Source organism: Lepisosteus oculatus, chromosome 3, assembly GCF_040954835.1.
Source record: "Lepisosteus oculatus isolate fLepOcu1 chromosome 3, fLepOcu1.hap2, whole genome shotgun sequence".
Classification (NCBI taxonomy): Eukaryota; Metazoa; Chordata; class Actinopteri; order Semionotiformes; family Lepisosteidae; genus Lepisosteus; species Lepisosteus oculatus.
Genome location: NC_090698.1, coordinates 21,368,939 through 21,390,055, shown reverse-complemented (window position 1 = coordinate 21,390,055; position 21,117 = coordinate 21,368,939). Strand labels below are relative to the sequence as shown.

The window sequence follows — 21,117 nt, the reverse complement described above, 5'->3', positions numbered from 1 at the left end:
GTTATACAAGACAGGTAGGAGAAGTGAGGAACAAACCTGTGTATGTACTAGACAAGAGGAGATATAGCATTAGACCAGATGGGGAGCTTTGAAATTGAATTTTAGCACTGTGCTCTTTAGAACAGTCCTTTGGCATTTTAATAACCATGAATGTTTAGGACTTAAGTTCAATATCTCATCCAAACCATGTCTCCTCTTACAGTAAAGCCCTGTTGCCATTCTTGCAGAATAGGTTTTAGACTTCTTAGTGCAGTACCACCTGAACAGTGAACAGTTTTCTTAAGAGCCTTTCTGATATTCTGGGGTCTGATGGTATCAAACTTCAACATACTGTAACTCCATGAGTACCACTTTTGAATAACATTCCCTGTTCATACCACCAACTCTTGGTGCTGTTGGTGGGGGATGAGCCACTTCTCTGGCCTATGATGTTGAAAAATGAGTTGCTCAAAGTCAGGTGGGTTTGAGGAATTAGCTTGCACTGCCTCCTTTCCTCTGTTTGCTTACTGTGAACCGAGATGTTAAAATACACAAAATACAAGGAAATACATGAAGACACCTCATTACTACTTATTTGATTCTACAGTGAACCAAGTAAACAAGCCAACATGCTGCTCCTCTAAATCAAATCTTTGCTATTGTGTGTAATTTTTTCCTCTATGCCACACTAACTCCTCCGCACCTCCCTCCCAAATTCCTCACCCTGTCGATTGATGATTTTTTTTCTTCTCTCTAGTGACTCAGGCAAGATTAGTGATGGCTTTCATAGCCAGGCTTAGACTGGCAGCTGGCCCTGCCTGTGGAGCCTGTGGCCTGAGAGCAGCCCATGACTCAGGTTATATTAAGCGGCTTTCATCCTGGCTGCTGCTGGTTCCTGCTCGCAGTTGTTCAGGCACAACTGCGCTTATCAGTTGCGAGCTGGGCGTCTGCCCACCAATAGTGAGTTTGCGAAGATAAATGTGCAGCTTTGGCTGGAACATTCACAGATTTTGTGCATAGGAATCCTAAAATCATGAACCAAGAAACAAAATACCAATTCCTGAATTGTGGCGCTATAAGCGGTCGAATATCCTGCTTCATTTTTCATTGAGAGCTGTCTGAGTGTCTTTTCTCAGGTATGACCCTGGGTTCACAGAGCGCATGAATACTGCCTACTCTTGGACTACTGTTACTGTACTTATTGTAGCTGCTTCAAAAAAAATAGGTGTGAGGGAGCTGCAGAGTATGTGCTAAAAACGCCTCAGAGAGAGACTGTCTTGCATTTGAAGCTTCATTGGTTTCACTTGTGAAATTTCTAGTGAGTTGAGTGGAGCTCTGCCCTGCCCCTGCTTGGATTTGATCAGTGCCTAATGCTAGACACCAGCAAAAAACACTAGGGAACTCTGGGTGAAGACTGGGTTTTCTACTATGGGACAATTCCATACTGTTTGGATTTTATAGTGGTTGATGGCTCTGCTGTATCATGCACAGTAGTGTTGAGCCCAGTTATGCCAGCATCACATGACATGACTTTTCCTAGGATTTTCAGTCGTAGCCTTTATTTACATAATCGTAAGAAAATCACAGCGAGTTGTAGAGAGTTGCAAACAGATTTGATTTTCTCATAGCGAGTCGCAAGTTGTAGGGGTGGGGTCTTGTGTCTGCGACAGTCAACAGCCATTGAGCGCTCAACTGGAAGTACAATGCATACAATGCGGCTGCAAGAAAAGAAGGAAAGCGAGTGTTTTGGACTGTGCAAATAGAGGAGAGGCTTGTGGAACTTTGGCGCCAACACAGATGTCGTTTGTTTACTTTCGTGCAGTGCTCCTCCTTTTATTCCAGTGTGCTCCATCTTGGCTGCCAAAATGAGGCGACCTCGCGGCACTTTTGTGGCGCAATCCGAGATTTGAAACCATGCCGAAAAGTTGTGAGGTAATCGTGTAATTAGTCACCCCCTGCGATTCTTAGTCGTATAATTTGACTCCCTTTAGGACAGGAAAGGCAGCGAGATTCAGCAGCTGCAGTGGTTAAATATGACATGCTCCATGACTAGAAGTCGTGTCGAGTCCTGTAATGTGACAAAGGCTTTACATTTGCCATTATGTGCCATAGGTGAGGTTTATGTATCTTGTTCACATCATTTTTGCTTCTTACACTTGTATATTTAATTGTGAGGCTGGAATATACAAGGCCACAATCTGGAGAAATTATTTTCTGAGGTTCAACAAATGCAGATTGATTTGCATTTCCTGCTTTTTAGTTGCTAGGAGTATAGGTGATATTTTATTTTCACTTGCAAAAAATAAATTTTAGCAGTAGAGTGCTTTACCACGTCTGTGTATGGTCCGTGATCTAATATTGTTGCCATGTTTTGTTCCCTTTTTGTTGTACCTCGGAGTAACAAATGATTTTCTTGAGCTAATCTTGAGTTTTTTTATGTATCGCTCTCAGTGGTCTTACACTGACCACTCAGTGGTCAAACCGTTTTAAACATACAATATGTGACCATGACAAAGACAAATAACCAATGTTTATTTTAATCAATTTTCACTGTAGCTACCCATGGAGTCAACCCTTCTCCTCCTGTTTAAAGATTGCAAAGTTACACAAAATGTTACTAACAATTGCAGGTCATGCTCGAAAATAACATTGGAGTTAGGAACATAATTCTAGCTAGGTATGCGAAGAAAAAGACATGTTGTGAAAAAAGTTCTCAAATGTACTTGGAGTGATTGGAGTGAATAGGAGAATAAAGTCTTAATGGTGTTTAATGCACCTTTGATAAATAATGTCCGAACTATATAAAATGCCCAGTATAAAGAGTTCAGTCCAACAGTTTTGAAGACACAGTGCTTGATCCTCATTGTAGACTGTTGATACTGAACCAAGATTCAAGTCTTAAATTGCAACTTTTGTCAAAAAAAACTTTCCTAGTATTAAAAGTCTGTGAAAAGCCACATAAAAGATTATTTTAAATTATGGAAAATTTCTAAATATAAACTGTATTCAGTATTGTTGAACCTTTTGATATATAGTTGAAATCGGAAGTAATTGAAATTGAATAATTGTGGAGTTACCTAAACCTAGAGCTTCAGACCTCTACATTAATGAGTTATCTCATGCCCCAGACCCCTTCTGGGCAGTTCCTGAGATGTTGCTCTTGGTGTGCTTGTGCAAAGTGGCTGTTCCACCATTCAGCTGACAACAGTCAGTGTTTCAGGTTTGCGAAGCCCCATTCTTGGCTATAAATACAGCGTTGTTGTCAGTGTGTTTATTAAACTTTGATGTAGCTTGTCTCTTTCTAGTGCTCAATTTATTGAGGAAACAAGCATAAAAAATTAACCCTTGTCCATTTACTGCTCTTGAAGCTAGAGGTAGAATTGTATTCTATTGGTGTTCGACCTTTTAAAGCAGGCATTAATAAATGAAAGTGGAAGTGAATTGACTTACAGACAAAATGTTTGACGTAAATTAAGAAAAACAAATTTGAAAAGTCAGAATGATTTTTTACGTTGCATTATTTACCTGCAATTCAGCAGTTATCTTTAATTAATTGGTGTCTCACTTTTTCCACCTGTAAGAATGTCTTTTATTTTTATCTAAATTTTTTTTTAAATTTCAGTCACTTCAATTAGTACCTGAAATCATTTTGACATAGCTGGGTCTTACCGACTCTTCATTAAGCAATATCTTGTACTTTTGTGACACCAGATCACCCAAGACAGTCTGTACTAGTACAAAGTATTTCTGAAAAAAACCTTAAGAATTCTATTGCAATTTTAACGTCTCGAGATAAACTGGAGCTTGGCTGACAGTGCGTCTGGTGGGAGGATTAATGCCCTGTCTGGCTTCTGTTCACTGACCATTCAGAACTACAGCCAGAGGGAAGTGAAAAGTAGAGCCGGATTACCAGATTTAAAACTGGGAGTCGAGGTTGACCATGGGGGCAAGCACAGACGAATTGCATCAACAGAAGGGAGAACTCAAACTTGACAGGAGCAATATCAGCTAGATACCATTGTGGCTTTAACCTTAATGGGGAACTGCCTTGATGAATCCAGGCCTTTAGTAGGAATACACCATTAATTTGTTCAGTCTTTCACTTTCCCAATAGTGCATTTAGGTCTTCATCTTTTTAAGATTTATATATGACGGTGCTCTTGGCTAAATGTAAGCATAACGAATTTAAAAGGAAATGTTGGTTCAATCATGAATTTACTCAAAAAATCTTTTTCCGACTGACTGACCGATTGTCCCTTGTATAGAACTGAAGAAACTGCGACCACATAAACATGTTACCATGATATTGGCAACTTGTTTGCTTTACTGTTTTGGCTGTTGCTTGGCCTAATGGTGAAGTGGTGAAACACCACATGCGCTGTAGCTTAACACCAACTCAACTTGTCTTTCTGATGTAAAAGCTTCATCTAAAAGTTACAGTAGCCTCCAGTGCAGATTTATGACTTAGGAAATTACCTCATTTTCCAAGGCTTTATCAATGTGCCAGATACAGTACGTACTGGATATGCAAAGCTGAACACATGGCAGATATATTGTACTTGCACCCACATTCAGGTGAAAAGTATAGAAGCCCCAAGCAAGCATAGTAGTGAGGCTCATTATTCATCATTTTATTTATTTTATCTTACAGTGGTTTCCTCTTTCAGGTGCCAGACAGAATTGCAAAGAAGGGTTTTACCTTGGATATGGTTCTTTTTCTTTTTGTTTTGTTTTATTATACAAGTTAGTGTTTGCTCTCCATAATTCCACAATTGGAATTTCTGGTTTCTTTTCCATAATTGCTATCGCCAGTTATTTTGTTTTTAACTGTGCCCAACCTGGAACTGCCACCTGTTAAACAGGTCAATGTTCCACACAGTGTCCTGGGTGGGGAGACAGTGGAGCTGTGACAGGCCCACCTGTTAGAGCTGTTTGACATGCTGCGAGCTGCACTGTCCACCACAGGAGCTGCCGACTGGTACTGACTAGAGAAGCAGCTTATAACGCACAGACAGCTCGACAACTCCCAGGAGATTACTGGTCGACATGCACGCTGAGAAAGCAGCTTTAGTATGGCTGAGCTGCTTGGGAACCCCTGCTTTTTTTCATCGTACCCCAGGCTTTTAATTTTAATTCAATTTTATTTTTGTATTGCACCCTTCATAACAAGTTTGAGACAGAGTGTTTTTGCAGTTATTTAAATAGATTATATGACTGAGTTAATCAGTATCGCAATATAAAATTAGAGTAAGTGGAAGTAAAGTAGTTTAGTGTATCACAGAGTAACAATGTATCTCTCGGCGATTTGAATAGTCCTGCTTTCTTTTTTGATGTTTTTCTGGGCTCTTGTTTTCATCATGAAATATGCTATACTATAATTCTGAATAGTTAACCAGAGTGTCACTTTTGGAGTATTCGTGCAATTGTGGGAAAGACTGCTTACTTACAGTTTGTAGGTCATTTAAATCAGGGAAAAAAAACCTCTTCTTCGGAATCTACTTAATTAGCAGATATCGCAGAGCACGGCAACCCTCCCTGTTTTCTTAGAAAAAGGAGGAGATGTTGATTTGCCATGAAGCTTGTTACAAGCCATCTCATCCATCTCTTCGAAGCAGTTTTTTTCAAGCTGAGACAGTTATCTGTATGTAGTTGCCAAAATATTAGTAAGTCAGGAATTAGAGTGAAATAGCATGAGTAATATCATCCTCGCCCTCTTGGACACCATTTATTGATTCCAAATTTTTGACCTGTAGCTTACAAGTGCCATTACGCTGCCAGAAAAGAATGAGCCTCTCCTTCAAAGCGCACATTAGGGCTCTTGATTAATAGAGGAAATGTTACACACTGAAATGAAAAAGTGAAAGAAATTAGACATTTATTGTTTTCCGTTTTTCGCCAATTTGGGACATGACCCTTTTTTAATGCAAGGGATTACTATGTGTTGTCTCTGTGAGTCATGTTCAAGGAGTGATGACATGTAATGAAGAGCACAAATTCTGTCTTGGGTCCTGCAGTATTCTCAAGCACTCTTGGGGTATTTAGCAAAAAAGGTTTTGGGGTGTGTTTTCTTCTGTTATTTCCTTTTTCAGTACATATCCATGAGGAAGCAGTCATGTTACACAAGTCTGAATGTTATCAGACAAAAATGAGAGTATATAACCAGCTTGAAATGAAATAACAGGAAAAAACAGATAAAATGTACTACAGTAGTTCTTAAACTCGCAAAGATTCCCGTCTTCTCTCAAGGTCAAACGTACTTTTTTTTAAGGGACTCTGAGGAGAAGTTCAGTTTTTCTTAATTTTCGGAGTTCAAACTAATGGTGATGACCAAATTCTAAAATTCTTAATTCTTATAATGAAACTGGCTTCAAACTGATTGTGCCACTTAGCAAACATCATGATCAGAAGTTCCAGGAAGAAATACTTGTGAATAATGCACGTGTATGGGGACTTCTGGTGTGGGAAAAGATGTAGAAATGTTGCTCTGAACAGACTCAGTTAATAATACATGAAACCACAGGACACAAAGCTGTCTGACAGTATGAAAATCTGGATTAGACGAATTAACATGATCTCCCTGCATTAAGTATTGGTGTTACTGCCACACGTTAAACTCACTGAGCTCTGAACAGGAACATAGGTCATGCTTTTCCACAAAAAAAGTGGATCACTGCAATTTCTGTGGTGTCATTTGTGTAGTGAGTGAATGTTAATGTTTTTTGCCATCTATAACCTCATTCTTTGCATTTTTTTTGCAGTTTTACACATTAAACCCGGCAGCTGTATTATAATGTAAACTCTTCATTAATCAGTGAGAAATCGTAACTTCTGTTAGTTGCTTCATTGGCATTGCAATCCATAGAATCAATAATTGAGTTCCATCGAGGTTATTTTTTGTTCATTTCTCTAAAACTTTTCTTTTCCTTTTTTTCTGTAGTTATTGCATATTGACAGCAGCTCGCCCACGTCTCGGCATAAAAACTAAAATCATTACTCATGGAAGTGTCAAACAGTGCACACACCTACAAAAATTTGAAGTGGAGTATTGAAATGTTGAATTTGTGTTTTTTTTTTCCTGTCAGCCCACATTGGTTCAGTGGGATTTCATTCCAAATTCTAGAGGCAAAAAGGGCCCAGCGTGTCTCCTGCTTTTAAAAACACAATTTGTTTAGTATAATATTGACAATATTTTCACAATATTTACCAAAAGTTTCAACGTATCTCGACATATTATGAAGTGGTTTGATGAGTCTTGATGTCCCACTATATTTTTGCCAAGCTACAGTAAGTTACCCTACTTTGCCTGGTAACAGTGACCTTGATTTACTTACTGTTGAGATCACATCTTTTTTGGCACCTGGCATGTCCTCTTTCACCTGATTTTAAAAAAATGGAAATGGTTAATGTGAGCCCAGAGGTGCTTTCTTTCAAAACAAAACATTTTTTGCAGTGGGTAATTTAACAGTTTTAGCAGTGCGAAATGTGAAAGCACTGATTGTAACAGAGCTGTTATTCTATTATAAAGGCTAGTATTGGTGTTTGATAACATAATCCTCTGGATTTTATATTTCTTCTGTTTATAACTCTATAACGTTAGAAACCAAATGCACTTTTTACATAAGCACTGAATTAATACACTCTCAATGTACTTGGCTGAGGAGCCAGTGGTTCCACATACCATCTGTGGAAATATGACTAAACACCTCTAAATCAGACCCCCCCATAAAGTCATTAAAACAAACATAAAGTACCTGCCATTACACAAAGCAGCGGTTCCCTACTCAGTGTTTCCTTTCAAAGGGCATCAGAAGTAAGAAAAAGTAAACAGCAGACATTTAACATAATTAAAACCTGACTGTATCACCCCGTGATAATAATTCTGAGTGACTAATATTAATAGTTCCAGAGATTAAACACTTATTTGCCCAAACTGTTTGTTTCAATGTGTGAACATCTTGTAAAAAGGGTTTGCGCTCTTATTGAACTTATATTGCAGTCTAGATAAACAAGCAGATAAGCTGATCTGCCTAACCTGGAAGGATTCCCTTTGGAGAATGTAATTTGAATGAATAAGTTTTTAAAGGATGTCTCTTGAAGGTTGCTACTTTTTTAGGCTTCAATGTGGGGGTGAAAAAGCCTGAAAGGTGCCAAAATGTGCAGAACATTCTTTGTGCATTTCATAATTTAAGTATTTTATTAGAAATTTATCAGTACGTATATGTTTTCTCATCTTAGAGAACTCAAGAACACACTGGAGGAATACTATCCTCTATATCTGTATGCATGATAGCACCCTTTTGTTGTCTGTGTGGTCGATCCCTGGGCGCCAGCTGTTGGTGTTCAGACAAGCAGACAAGTTAATTAAAGTGAAATAGCCCTGCATACACTGTGTCCATAGAACAGTTTTGATGCATGCACAGCAGGATGTATGTATGGGGAATAGGCAATTTATCTATGAAACTATTTACCGTTCCTGCATGTCCCTGTTTCAAGGTCTTCTGATGGAGTATATTCTTTCAGGAAAATAAAAAAAATAGTTTCCACCCTCACAGCCAGAAACTCCACTATAAAACGTTTCAAGAATTTAAGTGATCTGCCTCAGAAAACATTTTGATCTTTTTCCATTTTTATTGATTTATTAAAAACTTAATGGTCGTGGACATTGTTTAAACAGTGTATTTCATTCCGTGCAAAATAAAGTACAAAGGATGATAATTTATTTTTGCTGTGCAGTAATTCTGGAACTTTTGAGCAAGTGGTTATTTGGCACGTGTGGCCCATTTTTTGATGTACGGGGTCTTGGAGTCACGAAAAGCTTGACTCAAAGAATTGTATACGCATGTGTTTGACCTTGGCATAAGGTGTGACACAGGCTTTTGACAGCTGTTCACTTCAGAAAGCCCCCCCAAAAATATGCTGCTTTGACTCTGAAGAAAAAAGAAAGGGTTTGACAAATAGTTGTGATGTAAGCTATGGAGCTTCAGGGAAAAAGCCAAGTCACTCAGGAAGCAGTCATGCCAAGGCAAAGAGTCTTGGAGCCTTGGTCTAGCCTCTCTGGTGCCAGCGATGTGTAGGGGTCAGTCACAAGACATGGTTATCTTAACTCAGCCTGTCAGGCATTCACTTCTCAATTGCTAGACGTGACAGAATTAGAATTGTTTTGCTGGTGTAGCGCTGAGATTATTGTATCTGAAAATGCCTACTCTGTGCTAATAGTTTAAAAAATTATCAGAGTGAACTGGCCAGAAAGGTTTTCTTTTTTTTATGTCGTTGTGATGTTACTGCCAGGGGCTGTTGCTGACTAGTACCAATCCATTAAGTATGCAGACAGTAATTTTTCTGTGTCTCTGCTCCACTGCCCACTCTAGGCTTTTAAATAGCAATGGGGAGACAGCAAAGAAAAACTTCCCCCATGCTTTCAGCACTGAGCAAAAGACAGCTTGTCTTCATTTGTTCACCAAGTGGGTCTAATAACTTGCATTCCCTGGTATTCTTTCTGATGTACGTGTAGAAATTGTTTGTTAATTTTATGTACTGTATGGATGTGAATATACATGTATTTATGTGATTTATCAGAACACATTCTTTCAAAAATGTTTTCAGTATGTGTGCAAATGTCTTACACATTTTAAGCACAGAGTTACGGTATATGTATGCTATGAGCAAAGAAAATTCACTCAAAGTGAAATGGAAAACTAAGCTGTATTAGAAAATAATGTTTTCTAATACAGGTTAGTTTGGAAGAGAAGAAAACAAGCTTTTTATTTATGAATCTTTAATTCACATTGAGCAGAATCTTCAGAAATGCAATCACAGCTGTACATGAGCTGCCACTGTCAAATGTAGTAGTGTTTAATCCATATCCACTATTGACGAGGTTTAATATTACAGTTGTATTGTATCCACACATCTCTTAAATTGATTGATTTACAGTAAGTAAGATGTACTTCATTAAGGAGAATTAACTAACCATACAGTATGTATGCAACATTTAATGTGAGAGACAGGTTTATTTCAGTGGGATGGTGCTTAGTCTTAGCATGTTACTAGAAAGGTATTGGTTTTAATAAGGAAAGATTTAAGTACATCGATACATGCAGTATACTGTCGATAGAGTATTTGACAATCCATCTATATGTCTGTATATTTAATTTAGAAAACATAATACCACTTGTTTTTCTTAGTTAATCACCACCAGTGGTAAATTCCTACAGCAGTTTTCATTTTGTGTAAATTCAAAGCTGCAAAGTTCCTTCAGCTTTCCTTTATAGTCTTTTCACATTCAGAGGAGGGCATCCTAATTGTAAAACACTCATGATATCACATGTTTCTCTTCTGTGTGTTCCCAGGTGGCCTGTGGACCGTGTTCACTTTAGGAGGAGCAGGAAGCAAACCAAACCCTGACCAGGAGCAACTCCTACCCCTATCGAATCAGAGCCTGCTGTTGCTGTTGGTGCTGGCCAACCTTACTGACAGGCCGGACTGCCCCAACCCTTACCGACAGGCAATTATGTCCTTCAAGAACACACAGGGTTAGTACCTTTTGCAGGGCTGAGTTTTCTCTAGTCAGGACCATTTAATTGTTCATTTGATCTCAGCTCAGTAAACCTCAATAATGAAGTCAACGAAACCTCTGGCCATTCCATTTCAGGATTACATAATCTACTCTACCTAAATTTCCACCTTAATTTAATTGACAGAGCAGTATCAAACTTCCCCCCTAGTGCGCTGTGTAGTGAGGATACAGGTGCAAAAAAGGTTGCTGCACTTCACTGGTGAGTGATGTGGGTCCCCGCCCGTGTTCTTTGGGATTCTCTGGGATGAAAAAACAAGGAATTGTCATCACCATCATTGTTACCTATTGACCTTCCATTTTGTATGATGAACCAATTGTTTTTAAAGGAGAATTTTCAATAACTTTTATATATTCAAGTTGAAAACCTTTGAAATATGCACCAACACTTGCGACTCTGCTGTGAAGAAAACATCTTAAATTTTCTAAATTCTACGTTGAAAACTGATTTATCACAACACACGCTTTCAAAAGTGTTTTCAGTTTTAGATCCTAATACCCTCAAAGTCTGTGCCATTTTCGGCATCTCTAAGGTAACATAGCCTGAATTTCCTGTTGCTCTGTAGCAGAGTAATAGTGTCAGCACTAGGACAGGCTACACTGATACAGCCCAGTACTATAGGCAACTGATCATACATTGCAGATAAGTATTCAGAGGCCAGAGCCCACCTGCAATAAGGGCTGAATGGTTTCTCTCATTTGTGACTTTTCTAGTATTCTGTCCAATCTCCACTTATTCATTTCCTGATAGGTCCCGGTTGTATTTTGCCTACATTCTCATCTCTGGCAGCAGTTCAATAGTGCTACAGACTGGGTCTTAACCCACTGTCTCGAACTTATTTGGGTCATCTGTCATTTGTCTGAATTTTTTTTTCTTACACATGCATGTTTATTGAGGTTCCTATTCTCTTAGTCTAAGTACAATGTATTATGTAAAATAATATGTGCTTTGAACCTAATCTGTCTAGATTGAAGCTGCTTGTTATTTTGGTTTTGCAAAGGAAACAACTTGGGGGCTAACTGCATACACACTTCAGAATGCTCTAGGACCTAACTAATTAAAAATGATCATTTTACATTAGCCTTAATGTTTAAACAATAAAAAAATAAAAGACTTGTGTGATTTATGTGAATTTCTCAATAGGTCTGCTCATTTATCAAACAAAAAACGTATTTCTAAAATGGTCTGCAGGTGCTGGATATAAACCTTGATCCAAGTCTGTTTTGTAGTAATTTTCCCATAAGTCTGTGTGACATAGGATGAAAGAAAGATTATCGAAAAAGATGCATGTCTAAGGACTTCCTGACAGTGCAAAGGGACTGAGTGCATGCACTCCCCTGGGGCACCTTGCAGCCCTGTGCAGTAAATAAGCCATTTTTCTCTGTAGTCAAAGCTCTGTTCTTATAACCTGAAGAGAAAATGTATAGTATCCACTGTATTCAGTATTTTTTGAGTGCATTTAAAAACAAAACATTTCTCTTCTGAAATAATAAGGATCAGATAGCCAAGGCAGAAGTTCCATTTGTTTATGTGTGATGACTGGCTCACATTTGCACTCGCTGTGCTTCCCTTGATTAAATAAGATGTCAATTTTGCAGTGTGTATGCATTTTGTTTCCTTATATTCTTTTTTTTTATAATAATTGGGGGTAGCTTTAAAATAAATCTGCATAATTCAAACAGAATCAACGCAAAGTGAGATGAGGGTTCCAATTAAATTTGAGTACAATGCATATAAGGTCAGCTTTTATTCATCGCCAGTTGTACATTGACATTTTTCTGCATTTCAGATACATCTTCTGTCCCCTCTTCACATCCCCATACTTTCCAGATCAACTTTAATAGCCTCTACACAGCACTCTGTGACGGGCAGAGATCAGACCAGGCCACACTCCTCCTTTACACACTGCTTCATCAGAACACCAATGTGCGAAACTACATGCTGTCGCGCACAGACATGGAGAACCTTGTAAGTACACTGTTATCTCATCACCTCTCATAAAGGATATGTTTAAAGGACTTTAACAAACCTTGCCTGGTAATTGTCTTGGGAGAGAAAGGGCATTAACACTCAAAATAAAATATACATACACACTGTGTCACAAAACAAGAGAAGTTCGGTGAGTTTGGTTTTGACTATAATATATTTCAGGCCTCGCATTAGCACTATTTGTTTCGCCCTTGTTTTGACTGAACCAAACTTTTGCATTCAGTTCCTAAGATTCAGAGTCTTATTTAAATCTGCTTATTATATATTTAGTCCTGTCTTTTGCTCTCATGAACAGTTGTCTAAATAAGAAGTAAATAGGAGTTTTCAGATCACTTGATGTTATAGAATCCTTTAAAAAACTAAGCCTGTGTTTAGTTTTTTAAAGGATTGTTTTTATTATAATAGATGTTAGAAAATGAAAAGGGTACAGTAGGTCTTCATCTTTTAAACAGTAATGTATGCAATGAAAGCCCTTTAAAACTTACAGCTCTTTATTAAAGTTTGAGCTGTTTTGAAGCAGTAGCTTAAAATCAACTGTTGCATTGTGCTGTACAGAGCCCTGTACATCTCAAAGTCACAGCTGCACTTTCTCCTGTTTCACGGCGCATTTGGGGCACTGCTGTCCTTACTGTCTGCAAGCTATATGAAGGTGCAAGTTTATTCAGGGTCATCTTAGTCATCCGCTTTGTCTTTGGCATTCATTGTTTATCTCTGACATAATGGTTAATTTCAGACAGTTGGCACTTCATCTGGAATTTTGCGTTGGCAGATGTGATCTTATCAGGTTTTAAGTGTATTAAGCTTAGCGTCTGCAGCTTCCGCAGTGATATCTTATAAGACCCACCTGTGGTTGAGATCAGTTCCATTGGCTCCTGGATGTTCTGTGCGTTTGTATTGGATAAACCAGCGACGGACGTAAGAACCCCTAAAAGCCTTCTATTTTAAGCAGAAAAAATTATACATGTACATATTTGTATATCGTCATCCAAATAATTTAGAGTGCTACATATGTTAACAAGAAAGCATTTATTTTCATGGCTTAACTATATTAGCACGGTAATGCTAAGGAATGTTACTCATTCTGCAAGTACTTGAGAATGATGGACTGGTGCACAAAATAGTTTATGACATTTCAGTTAGGGGTATCTTGCGTCCCTGTTTTAATGGTGAGCCAATTATACATCTTCATTGTGATTTTAGCTCACATTGGGCAATTTCATCCACAGTTTGCCCGCAGTGAAAACTAGGCCTTTCAAATTTTGAAATGCTTCATTTCACAATAATGCATGGTGACCTATTTTAGTCAACACATTAAAGAAAAAATATTTCTGCTCCAGAATCACTTCAGAGAAGAGCAATCAGACACATTCTGGGAGTTAAAGGAATGTCCTAGACAGACTGAAAGAACTGAACACTTTAATCTTCAATTGAATAAAGACTAAGGAGACCCAATGCAATTATTCAGAACCCTAAGAGGCATTCACAAAGTCAACCCAGTGGACATCTTTAGAATGAGCAGTGAAACATAAACCAGATAACACAAGTAGAAACATGTTCAGGTGTGTTTAAGACTTAAAACAGAAGGAACTTATTTACCGAAGTGGTCGTGAGAATATAGAACAAGCTATCAAGCCATGTAGCTGAAGCCTATACTCTGTCTTCCTTCAATTTCAAGCTGTAATGCAAGAGGTTGCACATTTATATTTAGTAAAAAAATATGTATTGTGTAAGAACAAAATTAATTAAACAATATTTCAACAGTTTATGTCAAGTAGAGTCATGACATGCACGTGAAGGTAATGTAAACTTCACAAACCTTTTGCCATAAGGGCTGTTACAGACAAGTGGAGGCAATTTGGCCCAACTGACTCATTTGCTTATTTATCGAAGGATCTCATCCCAAAGGGTAAATCCCATTCTGGGCTAGTATATTCTGGCATTTCTGAAGTTGCCGTTTAGTTGGAATTTCTCAGTTTTTCACCTGACCTGCTAGATTTCTCAGGCTGCAGGTGTATAAATGTCTGCTTCACGTTGCCCAGGTGGGCACTGGACTGTAGTTAAAGTAAGCCCCCCCATCATATGTTAAAGACTATGGGATCGATCGGGATGAAAATAATTATAAATAGGTGCAAGAATTATTTATAAGATCTGGTTGGCCAAACTCTTTAAACTTGCATTTAAAAGAAAACCATTTCAGGTCACACCAGAAAGGAATAATAGTTCAACATAGAGTTGTCTTTTAGTACTGACATCCTGTACACACACAGGATGTGTGCTGTTGACATTGGATTTTGACTGCAGTCTTCTCTCTTTCATGCAGGTGATGCCCATTCTGGAGATTCTGTACCATGTAGAGGAGAGAAATTCTCACCATGTCTACATGGCTCTAATCATTTTGCTCATACTGACAGAAGATGATGCCTTCAACCGATCCATCCATGAAGTGGTGAGTATTTATGCACTTTGAGAGGAAGCTTTCTCACTATTGATTTTTCCCAACTTTGAGGCTAGAATTTGTCAGGAACTGAGCAGAAAAGTGGTAACATTTTGATATTGCGTTTGTGGATATCTTAAAGTTATCTGTCTCTTAATTTTTATTCTGCACAGTGCTGACTTGTTTAATTTCTCTGTCACTACATAACCTGCTTGCACAGATGTGAACATACACTTCTAATAGATCAATGTGACATGTGTTAGTCTCAGGAGGACGCTAATAATCTCCTAGACAAACCAGGAAAAATGGCAGTCTAGTTCATTGTGAAATGTACAGATGCTAGAATTTTGTTTGTACCCCCCAAATATTAACATTACTTGTTCAGTATGATGTGTTTTGTCTGAATGTGTTTGAAATAGTAGTTTAAATAGTTCCAAGCAGTCTGGGATCAATCAGCTATTAGTAACCAAATGAGTTAGATGGTTTGAATGGATTCTTCTCGTTTACCTTCTGCTCATATTTAAATTATAGAAAAAAATACAGTATACCAATACATGTAAAAGGCATTTACAGTATAAGCTTTTTGTTGAAAAAGTTCATTTTCATTTTTTTAACCAAAATTATTAATTTAAGATCATAAATGACATTTACCATCTTTTTAGAACCTACTGACCTCCACCACTCTGTTGGATCTGAGGAGAGTTTAGTTTACTAGATGTACTGTATGGAGACTTTTTATATTATAAAAAGCTGTTTTGAGGAATAAATGTTTGGAAAATATGCTTAAATACAGAGTACAAAACATGCATTTAACAGTCTTTTATGCACCAGCGCAATTTTGGTATAGCTTCAGATCATACAGCTCTCTTAAAGCAGACTTTGAAACCTTAAAAGCACAGTTTGGTTTTCCGAATTTAAGGACCAGACCTCTATAAACCCACTGAGAAAGGGGTTGTGAAGGTGGTGTGGTTCTCCTCTAATGAAATAATACACATAATGTTCAAAACAGCATGCTTAAACTGCCTATAACTTATATTAGATTATATATACAAAGTCAAAGAAGAGAAATTGCAAAATACCTTACAGTTAAATAAATTACAGTTTTGCTAGTTTTCATTAATTTTCCCTGATTCAGCTGTGTACTTAGGTTTTTGAAATTGTAGTGACATTATAAGTCAATAAAAGCCCTATACATGTCTGTATGATTTGCTGGTTGTATGTTTGCCATCCTTTGTACAATCTTTTTCTACTTTTTTTTTTGCAAATTACCTCGAACAATAGGCTTCTTATTAGATTTGACCAACAATACATTGTGTGAATGCAAGCTATCCTCAACCATTACCTTCAGGGTGTGCTTTCCTAAACTGTGGTATACTGCTCAAAGGTGGACTGCCACACAGCCCCAGGCAGTACTTGCAGGCAACTCATTCCGTATACTGAACAGAATCTTGACTTTTTTCTCTCAAAATCTGCGACCCTTATTCTTATGTTTCAAAGTACATGCTGTGTGAGAAAGATTGTGAAGTGAAATTGTGGCAACTTTTTTTAGTGCTTGATGTACTGCCCTGTGCATACAAAATAACTTGCTTTTTCCTTCTTGTGTATGTCATCTGAGTTTGAAGATGTGCTTCAGTGCAGATTGAATGAGGTAACCTAGCAACAAGAAGCGTCCTCCATTTACAACTCTGGAAAAACAGCAGCAAGCATTTATGGTTTGACCTGGAATCATTCATTTTTAGTAAACACAGAAAGCACACTGGGGAGAAAAGTGATATACTCAACATAAAATGAAGCAGTTGAAACCTAACAGTAAAAGAATCAGAAAATACAGTGAAACAGATTCAACAAGTCTGCATTGTCCTGTACTGGGCCACGTGAGCACAGCTTACCAAGCTGTTGTGCTGGTTATTTTGCACTGCATATCCTCTGGTTTATGTGAAATTTTTAGTTTAAAAAATATTCTGCAAGAATATATATATATTCTTTAAGGCTGCATTTTTTAAGTATCTACTTGTCTTTTTAACTCAAGATTCTATCGAAAGTGACACTTAGTTCAAAACAAGGTCTGTTTTAAAATCGATGAACAGGCATGCTAGTACAGTAAGAACAAGTATAAGAACAAGTAATTCAATGTTGAAATATTGAAAGAAGAAGAAAAAAGATTGTGGCTTCACACCTGAAAAAGGTTCCATAGCCCTCACTCTCAGTTTCACACTTAAGGGCTGTACAGCCTTCACACTTGAAGAGGGCTCTACTGATTAACTGTTGTTTATTCTTTCTCTCTGCTCTTCACTGTGAAATTAACCTATCTTGTCCCTTTGTAACCCACATGCTGTGGTCACTGTGGTCACTGCCTACTCAAACTGACCGCTAGTATGAAGTTTGCCAGTTGGGGAGAGGTACAGTTTTTCAGTGGTTAGCATTGCTGCCTTGCAGTTCTGGGGCCCTGGTTTCAATTCTCGATCTGGGCTGCTATCTACAAGTTATTAATTGAAGCTAAATAATTTCAAAGAAAATTTGAAAATTATGATTAGTTTCTTCCCATTTGTAATCCTGAGGTGTTGTATTATTAAAATGATTTCCATTTGGATGAAAAAGAAGAACTTGGCTTATTCATTTTGAATGAGGTAAAGTTGTTAAAGTAGTAAACTCATAATTCTACCCAGTGAGTGCTAATTGTGAGCCCCAGTGCCAGTATCTGTCACACAGCTGTGAACTTCATATATTGGACACAGCTTTGTGTGGCCTAAATCTGAGTTTACAAGTCCCCAAACACTGTTCTATTCTAGCTGAACAGACACAAATACAATTCAAAAGGATTTTTTTCGTGCTTAGGGTAGTGCCTCCATATGCAACTGATGTCAAAAGCTTAAGCACAGCAATTGAAAGGTGACATGCAACAGGTCATTTACAGTAGCTGTGTATTAAAAGTGATAGTTCTGTTATCGTGAAGTGGGGTTGGGAACTTCAGTTCCATGCCATTACAGCATCCACAATTTTATTTATTACTGCATTTATAGCTGCTGACACTCAGACCATAAAGTCTAAGGCCCTTTTCATTGTCTGTTGTGTAAGTGTCTGGCGACAGACCAGACGTTTCACATGTTTTCCACGTCCATTCACCGCAAAAGCAGCTTTGAAGGCGCAATCCATTCTGCCAGTGTCTTGTAGGAGATTCAAAACAGCTTGTGAGCTGTGAAAGAATGTTTATTTTCCATTCTCAGTTTAGGGTTGCAGTAGCTAATTCATTCTGGTTTATGTAATGCTGAAGTAAGTTGGAAGGACTGGAAATATGATTGTATTCTCTGCCTTCTGCTGTTTTGCCTCTATGATGCACATTTTCAGAGGTAAAAGAGCAGTGCAGTTGACTTTTTTCTCTTCCCCTCAGCCTCAATATGCTGATGGGTAGAAGTGGGTTCTATTCCAATACCTTTCAATAATACATAATGCTGTGTGATTCTTAGAATTGACAATACTTTTCCCAGACATGCTTGTTTGCTTTATTTAATGTGTGTCTACCTTGCTTTTTCCAACAAAAATCTTTCCAAAAAGTTGGTACATATATTAAAGACTCTACCTTGATTGAGACATTTTGAAGTTTGGTTTAAGAGGCGTCTGTTTTTAGAAGACAATTGGTCTTCCCTGTGGAAAACTTCCTGTGTTTCCTTCCAGTATACCTGTAATGAAGCAGAACAGATTAATTTGCCTTCTAGTGTTGATTCCTCACCAGGAAGTGAGTAGAATAAAACAAAAACATTTCCCCTATCCCACCGTTGTCACCTGTCGTACCAGGTGAAACTCAAGAGTTTCCAGTCAAAGGCCAGAAGACCAGAACAGGAGAATTACAATAGAATTCCATAGACTGTCTTCCTCTGCTCCCCTGACCAGTCTCTAAATTCTGTGCAACTTGTTTCTTTTTGTGATAGTAGTATTTCCTTAATTCTCATTATGATTCTGGTAATAACATAGAATGTTGAAGCTGAAACTAATGCATTAGAAAGGGGCAAAAATTATACAGTAATATGATTTTCTAGTTCATGAACCATGGTTATGCATACAAAGGTTTCATTTTTAGGCCCTGTTTTTTAATAAAATAGCATTATTGTAGCAAATGTGATATAGCTAAAACAGCTTTAACAGCAAATTGCATAATTCAATAATGGTGTGAAAATAAGGTGTTGACATCATTATGTGAATTATGAAGAAAAACACTTGATCATTGCAGGTCACTTAACCTTTGTTTGGGACTATATAAGAGGAATTTCCACGCAGCATAATTCAGTAAAGTACTGTGATCATGCTGATTTGTCCCTTGAGCATAGCTCAGCTGGGCCACAGTGATAAATAGACAAAAAAATGTCAGTAGCAGCTGCTGAATGCTTATTATATTAACATTGTAAATGCAGTCCTGTGGGGAATGTGTACTTACAAATAAGTTAGATCCACCCACAATCACCTGTGAATGCCCATTTCAATAATATTGTTATTTGTTTGCAAACAACTATCTAGAGTGAAGGAACAAGTAATAGGTTATTCCATGCTGAAAAAAAGAAGAAAGAGAACACAACGTTTCAGCCGTGGAGCCTTCTTCAGGTGTGCTCCATGGCCGAAACGTTGTGTTCTCTTTCTTCTTTTTTTCAGCATGGAATAAACCTATTACTTGTTCCTTTGCAGCCTACGCATGCTGACGCAGCTACCCACCTGAACTACTACCGCCTAGAGTGAAGTTCTGTATACTAGATAACAAATGTAAGGTATAAAACAAAAAGAGCCATCTTCCCCATTAAAAAAATTCTCCAATGTTTAATCAACATTTAGTTGTATTTTGAGAACTGTATTGGTATTTTAAAAAGATGAAGTTATACACTCGGATATTTCTATTTGTAGAATTTTAAAAAATGCAGCAGAGGTCATAGTGTACATATCCATGGTACAGATAGTAATGGATGTGCAGTAATAATGGATGAGTATAGTAAAATTTGATGCAAAAAAGCTTACATCTCTCAGGCCTGCTAATTAAAATAAGCCAATGGATTTTATTAAGAAAAACAACTGTAGAATACATTTGATTTTTTCACTGGTTTTCAGCTTCCCATAATTAATGCAGACTAGTTCCTGAAAATTAATGATAACTCTGATTTTCATTTTATTTCCCACGCAAGTTAGCCAAATAATTATGTCAATCAGTATAAACTCAGAAATCAGATTTCCTAATAAAAAAATGCATATAATGCCCTATTCAAAATGCCAGAATCAGTAACTTGTTCCTTTACACTGACACTGACCTGTTCACTGACACTTACTGTAGCGGACAGCAAAACCACTGACTACAATTTTTAATTGAAAAATACCCCAAGTGCCTGTAGCAAAATATTGCAGGCATTATCACATGTGATCTAGAGTGACCTAGAGTACTGGCAGTCCTGAAAATATGCGTTAGTTCAGTTTTAACAGAAATTAGTTTTGTTTTTATTGCATGGAATATAGATGAGCCACATGTCCAAAACAGCTGGTGAAATCAAATAACTGAACACTGAGAACACTGTTGTAACTCTGTGTAAAGCATTCAGTTGGGTGGGGGTGTTTTCCTCAATACCTTAATGGAACATGTTTTGTCTGTCATTTCTTTTGTGACATTAAGTGCCTGGAGGCTGTGTCAGAATGTCCTACGTATTGACTTCAGTAAAAGAGCAGACCTTGTGCTGTGAGGAACTAGTTTCCCATTTACCAGAGAAGATCTTGGACCCAACACTGGCCTATGAATTTCACCATCTTAATTTAATATAATTTAATATATAACGACTTCTTATCAAAACGTTTCAGATATGTACAGTATTGTATTTTCCATTGAAAGCCAAAAGAAGGTCTGTCAGCCCAAAGAATCTGAGGTAACTAAGGGATAGGTTGACTGTGTGTGCAGTACATGTATTGTTCTGTTCTATTCAAATATTAAGGAAGGTTATATCTTTTCTCATTTTTTCCGCTTGATTTGCTGCTTGGCATGTGGATATACTTCGCTTTGCAAAAATCTGTGAGTGATGTCAGTGCCTGCAAGGACATAATTTCCTTGTTTCTCATCCCCTTACAGATCATCATCTTCTCTGAAGTATTGGTAAGAAGGGCACAGGTTTGTTTGTATGG

General features: G+C 37.7%; 1 protein-coding gene across 2 annotated transcripts in view; it reads left to right on the top strand.

Moving 5' to 3' along the window:
- Positions 1–21,117, top strand: part of dym (dymeclin) — a 150,687-nt gene that overhangs the window by 47,812 nt on the left and 81,758 nt on the right. For both annotated transcript variants that reach the window (XM_069187013.1, XM_015339502.2), the window contains 3 exons: positions 10,329–10,511; positions 12,343–12,521; positions 14,863–14,988. In XM_069187013.1, coding sequence (XP_069043114.1) covers positions 10,329–10,511; positions 12,343–12,521; positions 14,863–14,988 — 488 coding nt within the window. The remainder of the gene's footprint in view (positions 1–10,328; positions 10,512–12,342; positions 12,522–14,862; positions 14,989–21,117) is intronic.